The sequence below is a fragment of the Macrotis lagotis genome, chromosome 1 (genome assembly GCF_037893015.1).
Source record: "Macrotis lagotis isolate mMagLag1 chromosome 1, bilby.v1.9.chrom.fasta, whole genome shotgun sequence".
NCBI classification, from domain to species: Eukaryota; Metazoa; Chordata; class Mammalia; order Peramelemorphia; family Peramelidae; genus Macrotis; species Macrotis lagotis.
In genome coordinates, this window is record NC_133658.1 from 141,842,042 (window position 1) to 141,862,465 (window position 20,424).

The following is a 20,424-nucleotide window of genomic DNA, read 5'->3' on the forward strand; positions in this document are numbered from 1 at the left end:
AAGCATATATCAAATCTAAAAATGTAATAGATCAATATATCCCTAATATCATTTAGGGGAAAAGGTATCCTGACCAAGCCCAGACAAACACTCCTTTTTGCTTGGGTAACTCTGCTACAGTGGAGATAATATTAGAGTTATTGGAATCAGAAATTTTATCTTTTGATTCAAGGGCTAAGATGTTCTATGCTTTGACTACTATTCTAGTTACAAATGAAGAAATACAGAAAATGAAACCAGTTTGATCCATATCTTAGCTATTACTAAACCTAAGTGTGGTGACAACAATTTCCTATTATTCTTGTTGTTTGAGAGGGTGTGTGGAGTCATGACCTTCTATATAAATAGGCTCTCTGTTCCTACCATTTTTACCTCTACTCAGAAGTAGATCACTGCAGACAACACTAGAGACATAATTCAAGAAGAGATGGCTTTCCTGAAGAAACCATTGAGCTACCTAGAGGAATTTCACATTTCAAGAGAAATGGGCTTTATTCTGGATGATCCATTGGTAGGATATGATATTGAAATATGTGGCAAAATACTGTTTATTGTGTTCCATTTAGTTTAATTCTGTTGATAGTCAATGCTAGGTATAATGTCTTTCTGCTGCTGCTCTTGTAAATTTTTCCTAATATGTTGGAAGAATAGAAATAATGCTTTGAGAAAATCAGCAGTGCCCATAAGGAGTTGGAGTTGGAAGGAATCTTAAGAGATCACCCATTCCAATCATTTGAATTTACAGGATAAAAAACTGATGATTAGAAAGATAAAGCGACTTTACTGAAATAGAAAAGACATAAGTGGCAGATAGGAAGCAGGTTGTGATTCTGGTTTTGAATTGATGCTATAATATGCTGTCTATTTTATTCAGAATTTTATTCAGTTACCACAACAAAATATCTGATATGTTGGTTTTGGAGCTATGCAAGCAAATCATTTAACTTGCCTATTCTTGCAGAGGTGAGTTACTTCAAAAGCCAGCCTTGTACTGTAGTGGACATAGATCTGGATTTGAACTTAAAAGACTGGAGTTTGAGCCATGGCCCTGACAATTATGAGTAATCATATAATTCTAAGCAATTGTTGCCTCAATTAACTGTAATGAAAATAATAAATCTTGAGGATGAAATGTGATAATGTATCCTGATTAGGGTTTTGTTATTAATAATAATAATAACAGTAGCTCAGTTTTAAATAGCCCTCGAATGCTTCCAAAGTGCTTGTCTCATAACATAATATTTCTCTCTATTTTACAGAAAAGGTAATAAAGATTCAAAATGGCTTAGTGATTTTTTTTTCCCCTAAGATCACATAGGCAATGAAAGTCAGAGTGGAGATTCAAATTCAGGTACTTTGACTTCAAGATTGGTGTATATTCATTATACTACGAATGAATACCCTATATGTGTATATATATATATATATATATATATATACATATATATATGCATATATATAATATGAATATCATCAGGAAATGAAGATGATGATAATGATGTTGGTGAAATGAGCAATATAATATCTATGCCTTAAGGGCCATGATTGTGAGGATTCTGAGTTCTGTAAAAGAAGCTGTTATGGAAGTTTAAAGTTCTCCCAAACCAAATCGCATTTGGAAAAATGACCTGTAAACCAAGAGGAGATACATTCACTGCCATTAAACACTGAAAAGTAGATATAATATATATTTAAACAGATTCAATTTGCATTTTTGAGAATACAAATCAGACAGATCATGGGCTAGGCTAATAGCACTATGCATTTGTTAAGCTCCAGAATGAAGTACATTTTTGAGATACAGAATTAGCATGTCAAATTTAGCTACTAAGACTTTCCAAATTAATGACTTTTAAGTGAACAGCTTTCTTTTGATAATTAGATTGATATGCTAAATCTAGGAGATTTCCAAGGGAATCCTTTTGAAAGAAACCCAATATTTCTTAGATTGAGATTTTAAAGCAGAATGAGGCATTTGGGTATCAATTATTCTTAGGGATCTCCAGGCATATTAACACAAGCATAGGATTATTTCTTTTGTAAAATGTCTTTGTAAATCATAAAACTTTATGGAAAATGTGAATAATCAGGATTTTTCAAGCCAGTGTCTTATTTTGTCCTTGTTTTTGATAGGAGTGGTGGGGGTGGTGTGTCCTTCAATTTATTTTATGTTGTATTATGGTTTAGATTTCTTACAAAAATAACCTTGGGTCAATCTAATATTGCATTTCAATAGTCAAAAACTGAATATTTGTGTCACATGATGCTTTACATTAGGTATTAAATTACAACTTTCCAGATTACTTGTTTTCAGGGAAATATACTTACAGGGTTAATGTTAGATTAATTTATATTTATTTCAATTTTCTTGTTTTCCCTTTTATGGTATGATCTTCATTACTTTAAATGTCTAGCCCTGTCTCCCCTCTTTCTTTGTCTCCCCTGGTTCTAGAATAAAAATATTATTAATAATAATAGTTATTATTATCATTGTGTAATATAGAATTATTATATAGTATATTTTATATGTATAATATAGAGCATATAATTAATTGTGTATTATAAATAATGTACAATTATTGATATACTTATAATTATTATTCTAAATGAATATTTATAAATAGAAATAAAATTCTAAATATATTGTGAATAAATATATTGTTTCCTATGTATAATATATTATATAATATATAATAACATCTATTAAGTAACATGATATAATAAATAAGGGAATATACTATTTAGAAAGGACAGAATATAAATCTCCTATGCAGTATGAATAGATGAATTTTGTCATTGTATTGAATTTGGACATAATTTTAGAATTGAAAGGCTCCATAGATACCATTTAATCCAACAGCCTCATTTTACAGATAAAGAAACTCAGACTCAGAAAGATTAAGTAAATTGTCCTAAGTTATATAGGGTGTATAGGTTTTATGGGATGGCAGTCGGAAAGAAATACAACTCCTCACTCCAAATATAGTGCTCTTTTCTTATACCAAGTCCATGTGCCACCTCTTTTGAAGGTTGGTTTTTGAAGCACTTTTGAAGCACTGAATTTTAAGTGGTGGTTTCCTGTGATTTTTTTTTGAACATCAGTTTCCTTTAAAAATTTTCTCTTAAAATAATTTAAGGTGGCAGAGAACAAGGTAGGAAGAGTTGGGAAGATGAGGAGAATAAGGACACAGCTCCACCCTCTACATTCTCCTAATCTCATTCCTCACCATTTAGACATTCTGCATACTCATTCTGACATTTTTATTTTGATAATGACCCTACTATAAATAGAACTGGAAGTTCCCTACCAATGTGGATATGAAATCACCTACCAGATAATGATACAGACTAGCTGGAAAGAATCTCAGAATCATCTATTGTTGAGCAAAATGAAATTCTCTACCAGTTCTTTCTTTTGGTACCACATTTTGAGGGTATTCTATGGTATTTCCAAAGAAGGTTTCAGTAACCAAAAAAGAAATGACTGAAATTATTACCTGATCTAAGACCCTACTCTGCTAGCAGCATAAAAAGTTGCTAAAAAAGGATAAAAAGTTTTGAATCAGTAGCTGTAGAATCATCCATAGGGAACATAAGGGTCCAGAGGGGCCTAAATAGGAAGGGATGAGAAGAACAATACTGACAGCATAGAAAATTGTGTCAGCTCTGTGTCTTGGAGACAGAAGTTCTGAGTTTGAGTATACCTCACCATGATTCTTGTGCTATCCTAGACAAGTAATGTAACTCCTCTGAGCCCCACTATTGTCATTTGATCAATGGATATAATGCAACTTACCTATCTGCTGTATATTGATTATTATATGGAAAATACATTATTAATCCCAAAGTATTTCTAAAAATGTCAGTTATCATTATGGATCTGTAGGATGTATAATCCATACAAGGTTAGATAAGATTTAAATTTTTTCTTTAAAATGTCATTATCCTCCCAAAACTTGTTTCCCCTCTTAAATTCCCTATTTCCTATGACTATCATAGGCAGGCATCATTTCAGTCTTCCAGGATCTACACCTCTGACTGATATGATACAAATTCTGTTGGAATCTAAAAGTTCATCTCCTGAAAGAGAGACACCAAACAGTGTGAAGGTTAACACTTTTTGTTTGAACATGACCAATACAAGAATTTCTTTTTCTTTTTTTTCTTTTTTCTTTTTTTCAATGATGGGAGCAGGGTGAAAAGGAAATTGATTTTTATAATTCAAAAAATGAACTAAAAAATATAAAGTGTGTGAGTCAATAGTAACTGAAATAATTGGAACTGCATTTGAATTTGCAACTGAACTGAAGAATAGATCATTTCTGGATAAGCTGAGGTAGTCAAAAAAGCACAATGTTATAGTTGAAAGAGAATAAGAACATATACAAAGATGAGAGGGAATAGTGTATATGCTGAATATATTAAAAAGATGGACTTTTCTAGAGTGAAGAGTGTGTGTTGGGTATGAAAAAGATTCTGATAGGTGTAAGAAGGTATGGATTTGAAAAGGTCAAGAGACTCAGATGAAGACTGATTGATTGTTAAAGTGAAGGAATTCTGTTGCTAAAGGAACAAGATGAGTAAATTGAATTTTTATTCTTTCTATCAAGGAGGAGCTGCCTGGTCACTATCAGGCCTGGGTGACACTTGCAAAGCAACTGCCCTTTCTGGTTCAGAATGGCCAATTTCGAGAAGAAGTCAAAAAGGTTTGAAGTCTATATGACAGTAAACTTCTTTTGTTGTTTGCAATATCAGAAAAGTCATCTTTGACTGTATACCTTTATTTCTTCTTTTTTTTCCTGGAAGCTGCCAGAACTTAGTATTGATCAACTCCAAGGATACAAAGAAAAATGCCTTGCACATCTGGCATTGGGAGTTATCACCATGGGATACGTATGGCAAGATCAAGAAAAAATCATGCAGGTTTGGAAATCTTGTTTCTTCTCAGTTCATATTTTTCATTTCACATTTTAAATACTCCATCTTTGTCCATGTTAAAATCCTCAATGTTTCAGAATTAATCACAACTTCAGTTTTACTGGGATGGTGGAAATTGTGAAGATTATCACAAGATTTGACTTTGAATTGTAACTTCTATCCACTAATTGTATAATCTGGAGGGAATTCTTTCACTCCTGTATTTTATGACCTTATGTTCTTTATTTGTAAAATGAAAGGGACTAGAATTTTTTATATATCTACTTCAAAAACTTACTCCAAGGATGAGGTGAGATAATGAATGAAAAATGCTTATAAATGTGAACTTATTTTTCACAGCTTATTTTGGTTTATGATCTATTAAAAGATTTTGTTATTTATTTTTGTTGGATTTGGGTTGTATTAGTCAAAAGAGTCATATAACCAAAGGATCATAGATTGATGAGGAAGACCTTAAACGTTATATAGACCAATTCTCTAATTGTTCAGAAAAGAAACCGGAGGTCCAGAGAAATCAAGTGACTTGTTCAAGTTCATACAGTTAAGAGATGGAATTAAGGATGCAAAATTAGATGCCTAACTTCAAATTCAGATGTTCTTTTTCCTGCGTCACATTTACTCCTAAGCATCTTTATTTCAATGGATACAACACACTCACTCACATACACACAGACACACATACAAACACAATTCAACAAAAATTGCTTTCACAATCACTATTCATTTTAATTGAATAATTTTAATTATTTTAGCTTCTTATAAATTTAACTTCCAAAGAGATTTGATATTTTATCTGATAGTTCATGTCCTTGATAATGTTTAACATTCTTGACTACTACTTATGACTAGATTCTATCTCTGCTATTGGCTTCTCCTGGGTCTCTTTCCTCCTCTCTAATAATTTTCCTTTTTCTCTTTTACTGTATCTTCCTCTCTATCTGAATCTTAAATATAGATATTTTTCAAAGATCTGTCCATAGCTCCACTTCTCGTTTCTTTACTTTTCCTTGAATCATTTGCTCATTCATTTGAATATTAATATTTAAATAACACCCAAATCAACTACAGTTCTGTTCTCTCCTGAGTTCTAGACTTGCCTACAATACTTGTCATCTCTACTTGGATGTCACACTAATATTTCACACTCAGAATGCTCAAAATCAATCTTATTATCCTTCCCCTAAATCTAATCCTCCTTCAGAATTCATTATTTTTTTTTCCTGTGGTATCACCATTAACTCTCTATATCATTCTTATAATGGTGGGGTTATTTTTGATTCTTCATTCTTCTTAATCTATTACATTCAGTGCCATCAATCAAAGTTGAATTCATCCCTGTAACATCCCAGACATTCAGTTATCTCCTCTATTCATTCTTCTGCCATTCATATGTAAGACCCTGAAGTCATCAGCTAGGACATTGCAATACCCTCCTCATATTCTCTCTGGTTTCCATTTTTCATCTCCTCTACAATCTATCCTTTGTTCTAATACCATAATATTCTTTCCTCAAGATTAGGATCATAGAGTTAGAAGATAAAAACTATCTACTTCACAGAGTTGTAAAAATCAAATTAAATAACATATAAAGCACTCTGCAAACCTTAATGTGCTTTACAAATATTATTGTTGCTGTTATTTTTATTATTACCTATACCACATCTCACATGCATAAAGAAGCTAAATTCTAGTTTCAATCTAATTTCAATTTTCAATCCCTAATCCAAGGCTTTTTTCAATGTAGTTGATTTTCTCTTGTTACTATTAAAAAATTTCCAATGATTTTCTACTGTCTATTGATTAAAGCTCAGGCTTCAGAAACTTTGACACCACCCTTCTTTTCATATCTTTTCTCATATTACTCCATTTCCTGCATTATGTTCCAGTCAAACTGGACAACTTTATTTTCTTGGTGAATAGAATTTTATTTTTCTCCCAATTACATGATAGTTATCAACATTCATTTTTTTGAAAGGCAAATGAACATTCATTTTTAAAATAAGATTTTAAGATTTTATTTTTCCCTCCTTCCCTTTCCCCCTTCCAATTCCCCTCCCCGAGATGACAAATAATGTGATATAGATTATACATGGACAATCATGTAAATATATTTCCACATTAGTCATGTTCTGAAAAAAAAAAGAAACAGAACAAAAAGAAAATGTCAAAAAAAGCAAAAAGCAACAAAAAAGTAAAAACAGCATGCTTTGCTCTGCATTCAGACTCCAGAATTCTTTCTCTGCATGTTGAATAGCACTTTCCATCATGAGTCTTTTGGAATTGCCTTGGGTCATTGTATTGCTGAGAAGAGCTAAGTCAATCTTAGTTGATTACTGCACAATGTTTTTGCTACAGTGTATTTCTTCTGAATTACCATGGATGCAGATTTTTCTGAAATGTGCCTGATCATCATTTCTTATAGCAAAACTATTCCATTGCATTCATGTGCCACAACTTATTCAGCCATTTCCCAACCAATGGGCATTCCTTCAATTTACAATGCTTTAACACCACAAAAAGGGTTGCTATTAATATTTTTCTATAGTGGGACCTTTTTCTTTTTTATGATATCTTTGGGGACTGTTGGATCAAAAACTGATTGATGTTTGTACTTCATTTTTGAAGATCATGACAGCAGGGGGGTAATACTATGACATACACATGAATTGAATTTGAGTAAGTAAATAGCCTCATTTTCTCCTCCAAGGGTATGTGAGTCCAGTGGCTAGATGTGAATCAGCATGACTGGAAAAAGCCCTAGATGTGAGGCAATCAGGGCTAAAAGACTTACTAAAAGTCACACAGCTAGAAAGTGTCAAGTGTCAAATGTCTGTAGCTAGATTTGAACTCAGATCATCCTGACTCCAGTGCTGGTGCACCATCTACTATACCACTTACCTGTCCACTTACCTATCAAAGGATATTTACAGTTTGATTGTTCTTTGGGAATAATTGCTCCAAATTGCTTTCCAGAATAATAAACTGGACAGTTTTCAAGAAAGCAGTTACAAGCTATATTCTCTACATTCTTCTGTCACTTTTTTGCTTTATGTTATTTCTTAGAGCTAACCAATCCTTCATCTTTTTCATTGACCTTTGCATTCTCACCCATCCTTTAAAGACAGGCTTACATGTCAACTCCTCAACCAACAGATGATAATGTTCCCCTTTGAACCTGATATAATACTTGATTTTGTCATTCTTTATTGTATTTATGTATTATATAATTGCATATTAATATTTTCTACTTTAGTGTTTTCACTATAATAAAAACTTTAAAAGGAATGATAGCTCGTGTCAAATTTATATCTCCCTTATCTTCAGTAGGCAATTGGGTGACTAGTGGATAGAATGCCACTGATACTAAATGTGTTATCCTAGGTAAGTCATTGAAATCTCTTTGCTTCATTGTAAAATGAACTAGATAAGAAAATGGCAAAACAGTCCTGTACCTTTGCCAAGAAAACTTCAAAAGGGTAATGAAGAATCAGATATGACTGAAAAAATTACTTAAACAATAGCAATAACTTTCATCTAGATATAATAGTTGTAATAATATTAATTATAATAATAGACATCTATGAAGATTTTTACAATTTAATAGACCATTTATAGACATTATCTCATTTGATATTTATATAGTTACTATAGGTATAATCACATTTTATAGATGAATCAACTGAGACTCAGAAATGTTGAAACCACTCTAATCACAATGCTATTATTATCCTTTGTAATAGAAGACCATGACTTCAAATAAAAGATGGCACGACTTACATATATTATCTATTAAGTTAGGGGAATTTGTGTAAAGACACCCTTCTTACTGCCTTTTCCAGAACCATTTCACCCTATGTTATGATCTGACCACTAGTAAGTAGAAGAGTGAGAGCTTAAACCCAAGGCCTTCTGGGTTTTAAGTTCAGGTATCTTACATTACAGCTCGCACTCTGACAAACAAAATATTTCTCTAGTGGTTGATAATTTCATCTATTTTGTGTACTGGAAAGAGCATCAGAATTAGAATTAGAAGATAGATTTGCCAATTACTGGACATGTAACCTCAGCAAAGTAAGTCATTTCAATTGACTTAGCTCCTTTCTCTGTAAAATTGAATTTCACAATATTTATACTACTTTCCAGTCTATCTCTCTAGATCTGTTGCAATGATCAATGACATAATATACATGTACCCATATGTCTGTGATAATGTTTGTATATGTATAGACGCAATACACATATGTAGTATTTTTATAATCAAGCAGTGCTAAGTAACACAAACTTACTTTTATTTTTGAAATCTAGAAACATTTTGATTACTAAGAAACTCCAGTAGATTCCATTGTTTCAAATATTTACAAACATATCATATTTTAACTAGGTGCTTCCCAGGCAAATTGCTGTCCCTTTCTGTGCTATCTCGGAGCAACTTGGCTTGCCTCCAATAATGGTGTATGCAGACTGTGTTTTGGCAAACTGGAAGAAAAAGGATCCCTTAGGGTATGTAGTAATTGCTTTAGCTGCGTAAAAAGCCAGTGAATCTAGGCAAAATCTTTAGAATCAGCATTCTCTGTCCTCCCACAATGATAGTGGTATGAAAATTTAACAACATGATTATTGACAGTTCTTGGATTCTAAGAACTTGAAAGTACGTTAGAGAGGTAGCATAAAATCTTTATTTAAGACACAGAACTTGAGACTCTAAGAAGTGAGCACAAAAGTTTATACTAAGACAGGACCACTGAGATGATCTAGTCCAACCTACTCCTGATCAAAGAATTCCTACTATAATTAATAGGTCTCCATTAATGTGAACAACAAAGCCCTTGAAACTGTCTAATGTATATGAATTCATTCTATTCAAATTACAATTATTTATAAAAAATTACAATTCAGAATTACAATATTCTGTAAAAACACACATCGTAAAACTTTTGTTTGGGGACTTCAATAATGGGGGACATATTACCTCTTCAGGCAGTCCATCCCAGTGCTGAACAGCTCTTCAAATTGAGTTTTTCCTAATATCGAACTGAAATCTGTCTCCTGTTACTGCTACCTTATGTTCTCAGTTCTGCCCTCTGGGGCCAAGTCAACAAGGAGAGAAGGAAGGAAAATATCCTTCCAAAATAAAAGTTCTAGAATTGAACACCATATATTGGATTAGTTTTGAAGACAGTAGAGATCAGAGGGATTATTAACTTTCCCATTCTAGAAGTCTAAGGACCACATCCACAGTATCTCCAACTTAAGATCATTCAATATGTATATGATCTTAACATAGGACCAGTTGCTATACAATCTCTATCCCATCCTTTCAGTTGCCTCTGCTTCCTGTCAACTGAAATCCTGACCCTCTTACCTTGCAGTGCAAGAATAGTTTCTATGTACATGACCTTATGTTTGGGACTGGGAAAATAAAAATTAAAAAATGTCCTTAAGGAGATTGTGATTTAGGTGAGGGAAAGAATCATGAACAAAAGCAATTATCATACATAGTAGGGTGGAGTTAAGATACTGAGAGTTCTATTTTTCTCTTCCCACACTCTACACAGATTTTATGATACCTTGTGCTTCTTCTTGTATATTTTATCTTTTTTTGTTAGATTATAAGCTCCTTGAAGGGGAAGGTTGTATAATCTATTTTTCTCTGGAGATTGCTAAATACAGGATGGTACATTTCTCAGGAACTAAATAAGTGCTGAAATGAAGTAAACTGAATTTGAGAGTGCATTACTTATAAATAAGGGAAAGATGTTATCTAAAATGGGGCTTTTGTGTGTTTGGAAAATTGAAGAGAACAAGGAGAAAAACAGTAGTATGTAAAGGTTACAAGTGGAGGGTAAATGTAGAAATTCAGTATCTTGACATCTTGACAAAGAGACCAAGAAGAAAGGAGTATTGCTTTTAATTTTGGCACATGAAGGAGTGCAGAACATAAAAGAACCAAAGTGTATTTTGCTGACAGTAAAAGCATCAGTTGAAACTCTAATGCATTTGAATGTAACAATTTTTTCTTTTCTCTTTTTGTTATCTTTTATCCCTTGGATTCTTCCATAAGCCCCATGACTTATGAGTAAGTACATTTTTCAACAAATTATTTTGAATGTGAGTTGGCTTAGGCTAGAACCATATATGTATACAATACACATGTACAGCAAATTTTTTTTTTAGGTTTTTGCAAGGCAATGGGGTTAAGTGGCTTGCCCAAGGTCACACAGCTAGATAATTATTAAGTGTAGGAGGCCTGATTTGAACTCAGGTACTCCTGACTTCAGGGCTGGTACTCTATCCACAGCACCACCTAGCTGTCCCTAGCAAATGTTTTTTAAATGACTAGATATGGCAAGAACAAGTCAATTTCCATTTATCCTGACCACACAGTAGGATATAAAATATGTCTTTTTTTGACTGCATGAGTCAAGATGTATTTTTTGTATGAATAATTAAGTCTTTACAAAGAAAATTTCCTTTTTTAACAATGTTTACATTTTAAGTAGATATAGTGCAATGATTTATACAAATTTGGTAATAGGATCTCTCCATAAATGTTCACCTATAGATGTGGATAGTACTACCTGCTCAAGGCAACCAAAGTAAATAGACTTATGAGCTTGGGTAAATCATAAAAGCATAGGTTCAAATCTTGCCTTCACTACTTTACCAACTTTAAGACCAAAGATAAGTTCTTAACCTTTCTGAAGTCCAGTTTCATTATCTATAAAATGATGGAGTTGAAACAGATGACCTTTAATGTACATTTTTGTTCTTATTCTATTCTATTATTCATTATTATATTAACATATTTCATCTTGTTCTTAGCAACATGGACACTCTATTTGCCTTTCCTGGTGGGGATTGCAGCAAAGGATTCTTCCTGGTTTCTTTACTGGTTGAAAAAGCAGCTGCTTCTGCAATCAGGGTATGTTTATTGACATAAGAAGACTTGTATCTTATATCATAAAGACAATAAAAGTCATGTGACAAGATGAAAACCTGTAGTCACATTCTCTAAAGTCCTACTCCAATGACACATTATGGTGTAGAGATGAACCTGAGTTGTCAAAGGTTATGCCAATAAAGGGCAAATACTGGCAGATCATTCCAAGCTGGAGAGGTTTCAATTAAAGTCTCATCAATGAACTGACATCTATTATTGTGATCTGTTATTTGGATTCTAAGTTAAGTATAGGCAAAGTGACAAATCACCAAATGGTTGTATGACCAGGTTGATTTTACAGCTACTGTTACCTACGAAAGCTGGAGAGTCTGAGATCTGCATCAGCCTGAGGAATGTTCACCATGATGAAATCACATGTTTTTCTAAGCATCAAATATTTTTAAGCTTTACCTTGAATTTGCTGATTCCAGGAACTGATAGTCTCATTAATATTGATGTTTCATATATGAGAGAGTGGTGCTTCTACCACTATGTGTAACAACCATCAGAAACCTTCTCTTTTTATGTGATTGGTACTCCTATACCTGTGTAGAAAATGTCCCTGTGTAGGAGACCTTCCTCTTTGTGTCTTAATATATTGTGAATGTTAATGCAATGTTTAATCTGACCTTGTATGATTCTCACTAAATTTTGAATTCTTTGGTGTTGTTCCTTTAGTTTTATTAACTCATTATAGACTGAGTTTATTGAATCCTGGAATGATCCAAAAATTGTGAAGTCTATATTCTTTTGAACAGTATTTGAGGAATGTTTTTGTTATGCTTTGGTGTATAAGTTATAACACATAGTTAACAATACCTGGATATAATTATAAGTCTATATATTCTTTTTTAAAAATCTCAAATTATTTGTTTTTATTTCTGCAAGGTGTTTTGTGATTATATTTATGATATTCCTGTGTGTATCATTGTAATAGATTCCTAGATATTTTATACAATGCTGAATGAAATTTTACTCCCTCTCTTCCTTTGTAAACATTTTATTTAGTTATTTGCAACATTTACTTTTAAAACTTTTGAGTTCTAAATTTCCTCCTGTCCTCTTGCCTCTCCCCATCTATAAGAAAAGAAATATTGTTCCAGTTATACGTATTCAGACTCACAAAATATAGTTTAATATTAAAAATATTGCAAAAAAAGCATGAAAGATAAAGTGAAAAATATGCAATCTGCACTCAGAATTCATCAGTTCTCCCTGGATGTTGTATTTCTCTTCATGGGTTATTTAGAATTGTCTTGGACAGAGTAACTAGGTCTTTCACAGCTTCTCATTTTCACAACATTGTTTTTAATGTATGCAATGTTCTGTTTCTGCTCACTTCACTTTGCATCAGTTCATATAAGTCTTCCCAGATTTTTCTGAAACCATTCAGCTAATCATTTCTAATAGCACAATAATATTCCATTTTTATCATGTACCCCAACTTGTTCAGTTATTTCTCAATTGATGGGCATCTATGCCCTCAATTTCTAATTATTTGCTATCACAGAAAGAACTTCTACAAATATTTTTCCTTTCCATTTTTCTTGGATCTCATTGGGATACAGATCCTGTAGTGGTATTGCTGGGTCAAGGGATATGCACAGTTTTATTATTGTTCTTCACAATGATTGGATAAGTTAACATCTCCACCAAACAGTGCATCAATGTCCCTATTTTCGTATAACCCCTTTAATATTTATCATTTTTCTTTTCTGTCATGTCAATCTAATAGGTTTGAGGCAGTTCCTCAGAGTTGTTTTAAATTAAATTTCTCTGATCAATAGTTGTTTAGAACACATTTTTACTCATGGAATCTTCAAATCACTACCTGGTATTTCCATTATCCTTGTAGTCCAGTTCCCAAGTATTTTCCTTCCATCAGGGGGCTCGGGGGACAAGAAAAAAAAGAAATCAAAAGGTTTGAACAATAAAATTATCTAAATTGCAAATGGAAAAAATTCAGAATAACACATGAATTTACAAATAGAAGTATTGCATGAACAAAATGGAAGATGAATCGATTAATTAACCCATTTTGTATTTTTCCTAGGAAAAAACTTAAATAAAAATACATTTTATAATTGAGAGCCTTGAGTTTTTGCAGTTTTAGGAGACTGATCATATTTGCTTTCCTTTCCTTTAAGTTTATTCCAGATATTTTTGAAGCAATCAAAAGTGAGAACTCGGACAGCCTGGAACAAAGTCTCCATTCTGTGGCCTCCTCTATTGAGGAGGCAATTGAAGTGTTTAAACTTGTTCATGGTAAGTAATAGATTCAGTGCAGTAGTATGGATTGTAAGTTCAAAACTTCTGATGAATTATTATAATATATGGTTGAATATAATCTTAATCAATTAAACAAAAATTAAACTAAAGTGCATAATACCTAAACTTTAGTAGGTGCTCTAGCATCAGCTTACCAGCTGATCTTCAGCTATTCAATTTCTTCGTTTGCCAAGAGAGGTAGTCATCTCACATTATCTACAAAGGCTCTGCTTCATAGTTAATAGTTTCAAATGCTAAGAAATAAATGTATTTGTTAACCTAAAGTGAAAACACAAATGGAAAATCACTTTAATTCCTATGGAGAAATTACAGATCAGTTAAATTCAATTTTCAAAAGAAATGATAGACATCCATTGTGTTCAAGGTCATATGCTGTGTTCCTGGGATAGATATACTAAAAGAGTAGAAGAGTTAAATTAAGTGAATAGAAGGTATACAAGATTTTGTGTAAAATAAATAGATTTTGAACTTATTGCTTGCAATGTATAGAAGTTAGGGGAAAGCTGTAGAATTTCTATTTTTTTCTTCTTCCTCTCTCCTTCCTTCCTTCCCCCCTCCTTCTTTCCTTCTTTCTTTGTTTTTCCTTCCTCTTCTTCCTCCTCCTCCTTCTCTTTCTTCTTCACCTTCACCTTCTCCTTCTCTCTCTCTCCCCCCCCTCTCTCTCCCCCTCCCTCTTTGCTCTCTCTTTGTCTCTCCATCTGTCAATTGGGAAGGTATAAGTGAAGATGAATTAAAAAAATTCAATTTCAGAAACAATGGATTTGAACTACTGATAGGACAACTATACAAACCATTCAGCAGGTAGTTGCTGGGATTAGAAGTTATGAATAGAAATGGTATCACCAAAAGAGGAAATTCAGTGTGAACATAATTAATTGGATGTTAAGGACTTAGGTTTCAAGAAAACAAAGAAAAAGTTAACAGTAAATCAAATGTAGCTACAATGGAATTCCTGCTTCTCTTTTCTGCGTTGATCATAAGACTTCATTTTGGAATCCAAAAGTTTTCTTTTGTTTCTTTGTCAAGGGTAAGAAAAGAAACAGAAACGGAAAATCAAATGATCTCCAAGAGATGTTAATAGTTTTCAAAATGGAAAATTTGAAGCAAAGTTTTATAAGGATGAAGAGCTATTTTTGAGGAAGTAGAAAAGAGCCTGGGGGATAATGTAAAGATCATTCTAATGTGGAGATGTTCTGTATAAAGTTACATTAGGAATCCTTTTGCCAAGGAACTTGTTCTCAGAGCCAATGGGAATTCCTTCTGAAGATCTCCCAAAGAACAATGATAACAGGACATGAACTGCTCTGTTTTTTTTATTTTATTTATTTTTTTTTTTTGCAAGGCAGCAGGGTTATGTGGCTTGCCCAAGGTTACACAGCTAGGTAATTATTAAGTGTCTGAAGTGGGTTTTAAATTCAGGTTCTCCTGACTCCAGGTCTGGTGCTCTATCCACTGTGCATCTAGCTGCCCGAACTGCTCTGTTTTTACAAGTAAATAAGATAGTTCATCACCTTTCCTTCTTGCTCAATCTTTCAACAGACCACGTGAATCCCAGTGACTTTTACAATATTCTTCGCATCTACTTGTCTGGGTATGTGATCCTCTACTTTCACTTGTTCCTTTGAAGAAAGAAAGCTCTATTCATAAAAAGCCAAGAATCTAGTCCCAAAAGTCCATGAATGACTCACTCCCATGAGCTCCCAATAACCTTATGTTGTTGCTTAATATGTTAGAGGTAGCATGGGGCTATTTGCAAATTTTTGGTCTAGATCAGGAACAGGGAACATCTGACCTGCAGGTCTGTGAAATCATTTGATCTAGTGCTTCCGTGGCAACTGGAAGTAGGAATCAAAATTCAATATATCTTGGAACTTTTAGGAGTGAATTAATTAAATGTTTGACGAAATATGGCAGGCTAATTTTTAAGGGAATAATTTTGTAGGATCTGTGAGCAATGTAGTGTTATTATAAATATCTGAAAGGCCCTTGGCAAAAAAAAAAAAAAAAGTTCTACCTTCCCTAATCTAGATCCTTTTTCTCAGCTGCATCTGGGAACCGCTATTTACAAGTGAAAGAATGATTAATTTTGGTATAGATGACAGAAATGCAAATCTAGAAAGAGTATGATATGGTATAATAGAGAGAGAACATTGAGTGTGAGTTTTGAATATGACACTCATAGCTTGATGTGACATAGGACAAATTACTCCTAGCTTTAGTTTCCTTAAATGTAAAATGTGGATATGATGATTGTATTGTTGGTTTCACAGTGCAGTCAAAAGAATGAAATTAAATAATGATGTAAAAACTTAAAATGCCAGTGCATTACTTACTTTTATTGTGGTTACCAGATTTGCTTAGCTCTATGTTAACAAAATCACCTTTTCCCTAAGGAATTGATTTAACTGGGGTTGTAGGGAGGGCTCATGATCAAAAATCAAATAAAAAGCTAATAGAATTATTTTTCCTCTCTACATATATTGGCTCCATTCATATAAAAAATTGATTTTGTAAAATTAATGTAGGTACAAGGCTCTCTAACAAACAAAGATATCTTTGTCTCTATTTTGGTTTAGCTGGAAGAATAACCATATGTTGCCAAATGGCCTGGTGTATGAGGGGGTGTCAGAGACACCTAAGAAATTCTCTGGAGGAAGTGCTGCCCAAAGCAGCATTGTGCAGTGTTTTGATGCATTGCTAGGAATCCAACACAGAACAGCAGGGGGTAAGATGGGATTCTAACTGGGATTTGAGATTCAAATTAACCTAGCAATATCGTGCAGCAGAAATGGACAACGATATTTGTAGCATTGCCTGGTTCTGTTTTTTTAAATAAGGAAAGTGCTTCATAGAAATGGAATTTATTATGATTTATAAATCAATTTCAGAAAAAAATTTCTATTTCATATGGGAGACTTATCATACCAGAATCATCTACCATAATAGTTGGACTAATACAATAATATGATTAATGAAAATATGGTTAATAATAATATGATTAAGTTAAAAGCAATAATAATAATATTTTAATAAATCCAATTAAAATTTTGCTTTAAGGCTTACAAGGAATATTTCTTACGATAATCCTATAAAGTAAGCAGTATGAGAGTTAGCATTTCTATTTTATAGATGAGGCAAATGAAGCTCAAATAAGTTAATCTATGTTTAATGTATTAAACTTTTCTATAGATTCCAGAGACAGGGCTTCTGATGCTAAATTCAGTGCTTCATTTCTCTGAGCCTCAATTTCCTCATCTTTAAAGTGGGATAATAATCATTATCCTGTTTAACGTATAGCTTTGTTACAAATAAAATAGTTTGTAAATTTTAAAGTATAGCTGAACACCTGACTTATGTATAATTATAATATATAATTTGGCCAGGTGTCCTACTTCCATTGGCATAGATATATTTCTTATCCTACTGATAAATATCAGTGATCTCTCATTCCTCATCTTTCATCCCCATTTTTTTTTCTTAAGCATCTCCTTAATGCTGTATTTTTTCCTCTTCCCTTAGATGAAGCCAGTGCTAAATTCCTCCAGGAAATGAGGGACTACATGCCATCATCTCACAAGGACTTTCTTGAGACAATTAGCCTATCTAGCCCATCTGTTAGAGAGTTCATCATTTCCAGTCAAGATACTAGGCTACGGGAGGCCTATAACAAATGTATAACAGTTCTAGGTAACCTTAGGAGCTATCACTTGCAAGTGGTGACCAAGTATATCATAATTCCTTCAAAAAAACAGAATGATTCAAATGAAGAAGAATCATCAGCGAGAGGGACAGGTGGCACAAATTTAATGATTTTCCTTAAGAGTGTAAGGGACACAACCATGGCAGCCCTATTGAGGGAGAACTAATGGAGCACAACATTATAATTAATTATTAAATATAATAACAGTAGTAGTGGTCATGCAATTATTAAACTTGCATTATGTATCAGACTATAGGCAAAGTATGTTGCAAAGCATCGAATTACCTCTGTTCTCAAGATTATATATTACATTCTACTTATTAATTGTACAGTTGATATTCCATTAATCCATCATTTGCTCAATATGTAAGCACTTTTTAAGCACTTTATTTTATATATATGATAAATCCAAGAGAAAGAAAAAATGGAAAATAAAAAAACTGCCCTTGATCTCAAGGAACTTGCAAAATCTATAGAGCTTATATGGAGCAATCTGCATTTGTGAGTTCCAACAAATCCCTATAAAATGATTTCCTTAATCAGAAGTTGTTGGACAAGAAAAAATATTTTGAATGATATGAATGCTTCATTGCTAAGACTGTTCTTTTATCTCCGTCTTTCTTTACCTATCACTTTCTTTTGGGTTGCAACTTCTTTTAATAAATCTCTATTTTGTCCACACCTTCATTCCCAGGTCTGAATCATGATTTGTCACAGGTGGATAATCAAACTCAAGCTAGCCACTACAGCTTCATCATAAGAAAGCTCAGATAGAATTGAGATAGTATTTAAATTAGGTAAAATAAAAATGAAAATTATAGTCTCATATCCCTAATGAATACTGACATAAAATTTAAATAAAATATAAGCCAAAATTATTACATATTGCAAAGATTATATAACATGATCAAGATGGAATTATGATAGGAATGAGGGAGAGATTGTTGTTAGCAAAGCCATTAAAAAAGGTATAAAAGAAGGCCTTACCAGATCTAAAATTATATTATAAAGCATCAGTCATCAAAACTGTTTGATATTGGCTAAAAAATAGAGTGGGGGATCAATGGAATAGACCAGGTGCAATAGCATGAAATGATTATAGTAGGAGTGCAGCTATTGGGATAAAAATCTCTCTCTTCGATTAAAACTTGGGAAAATTGAAAGCTAGTATGGCAGAAACTTGGATTAGGCCAACACCTCACACCCTATGATAAGATCAAAGTGGATTCAGGATTTAGACATAAAATACAATACTATAAGAAAACTAGGAGATGAATAGTTTTCCTGTCAGATCTATGGAAAGGGTAGTTGTTTATGATTAAGGAAGAGATGGAGAACATCATTAAAAACAAACTAGACAATTTTTGATTACATTAAATTAAAAAACTTTTGCACAGACAAAAACCACTATAACTAAGATCAAAAGAAATGTAGTAAATTGGGAAACAATTTTTACAACTAGTATTTCTGACAAAAAACTCATTTCTAAAATATACAGAGAAGTGAGTTAAATTTTCAAAAGAACAACCCATTCTCTGATTGACAAATGGTCAAAGGACATGCAAAGGCAATTTACAGATGAGGAAAACAAAGTGATCCATAGTCATATGAAAAATTGCTCTAAGTCAATACTTATTAGAGAAGTGCAAATTAAAGCAACTCTGAGATACCACCTCACACCTCTCAGATTGGCCAATATGACCAGAAAGGAAAATGATCAATGTTGGAAGGAATGTGGGAAGTCTGGGATACTAATACATTGTTGATGGAGCTGTGAACTCATCCAACCTTTCTTGAGAGCATTTTGGAATTATGCCCAAAAGGCAATAAAAATGTGCATACCATTTGATCCAGCAATACCTGGGTCCATACCCTGAAGAGATGATGAAAAAGGGTAAAAACATCACTTGTACAAAAATATTCATAGCAACCCTGTTTGTGGTGGAAAAGAATTGAAAATTAAGTGAATGTCCTTCAATTGGGGAATGGCTTAACAAACTGTTTTATATGTATGTCATGGAACACTATTGTTCTATTAGAAACCAAGAGGGAAGAGAATTTAGGGAAGCCTGGAAGGATATGCATGAACTGATGCTGAGTGAGTTGAGCAGAGCCAGAAAAACATTGTACACCCTAACAGCAACATCAGAATGATGGTCAACCTTAATGGATTTGCTCATTACAGCAGTGCAACAGTCAGGCACAATTTGGGGGCTATCTGTGATGAATACCATCTGTATCCAGAAAAAGAATTGTGGGGTTTGAACAAAGATCAAACTATTACCTTTAATTAAAAAAATCACAAAACTGTTACCATATTATGTAATTTTTCTATCTCTTATACTTTATTTTTCTTCCTTAAGAATATGATTTCTCTCTCATCACATTCAATTTAGATCAATCTATACCATGGAAACCATGTAAAGACTAACAGACTGCCTTCTGTGGGGGGGATGAGGGGAGGGAAACAAGATTAGGGGAAAAATTTTTAAATTCAAAATAAATAAATAAACAAAATCTTTCTTTTAATAAAAAGTGAACACAAAAGTTAATTGAA

The 20,424-nt window shown here is 32.9% G+C and overlaps 1 protein-coding gene across 1 annotated transcript; it reads left to right on the forward strand.

Annotated features, from left to right (window-relative positions):
- Positions 1 to 352: 352 nt before the first annotated feature.
- On the forward strand, positions 353 to 20,120 carry IDO1 (indoleamine 2,3-dioxygenase 1). Its single transcript, XM_074208982.1, has 10 exons — positions 353 to 511; positions 4,611 to 4,706; positions 4,807 to 4,923; positions 9,320 to 9,438; positions 11,000 to 11,014; positions 11,761 to 11,860; positions 14,026 to 14,143; positions 15,707 to 15,758; positions 16,744 to 16,892; positions 17,687 to 20,120. Exons 1-10 carry the CDS (start codon positions 428 to 430, stop codon positions 18,031 to 18,033), a joined length of 1,197 nt encoding a protein of 398 aa, XP_074065083.1. The 5' UTR covers positions 353 to 427; the 3' UTR covers positions 18,034 to 20,120.
- Positions 20,121 to 20,424: the final 304 nt, after the last annotated feature.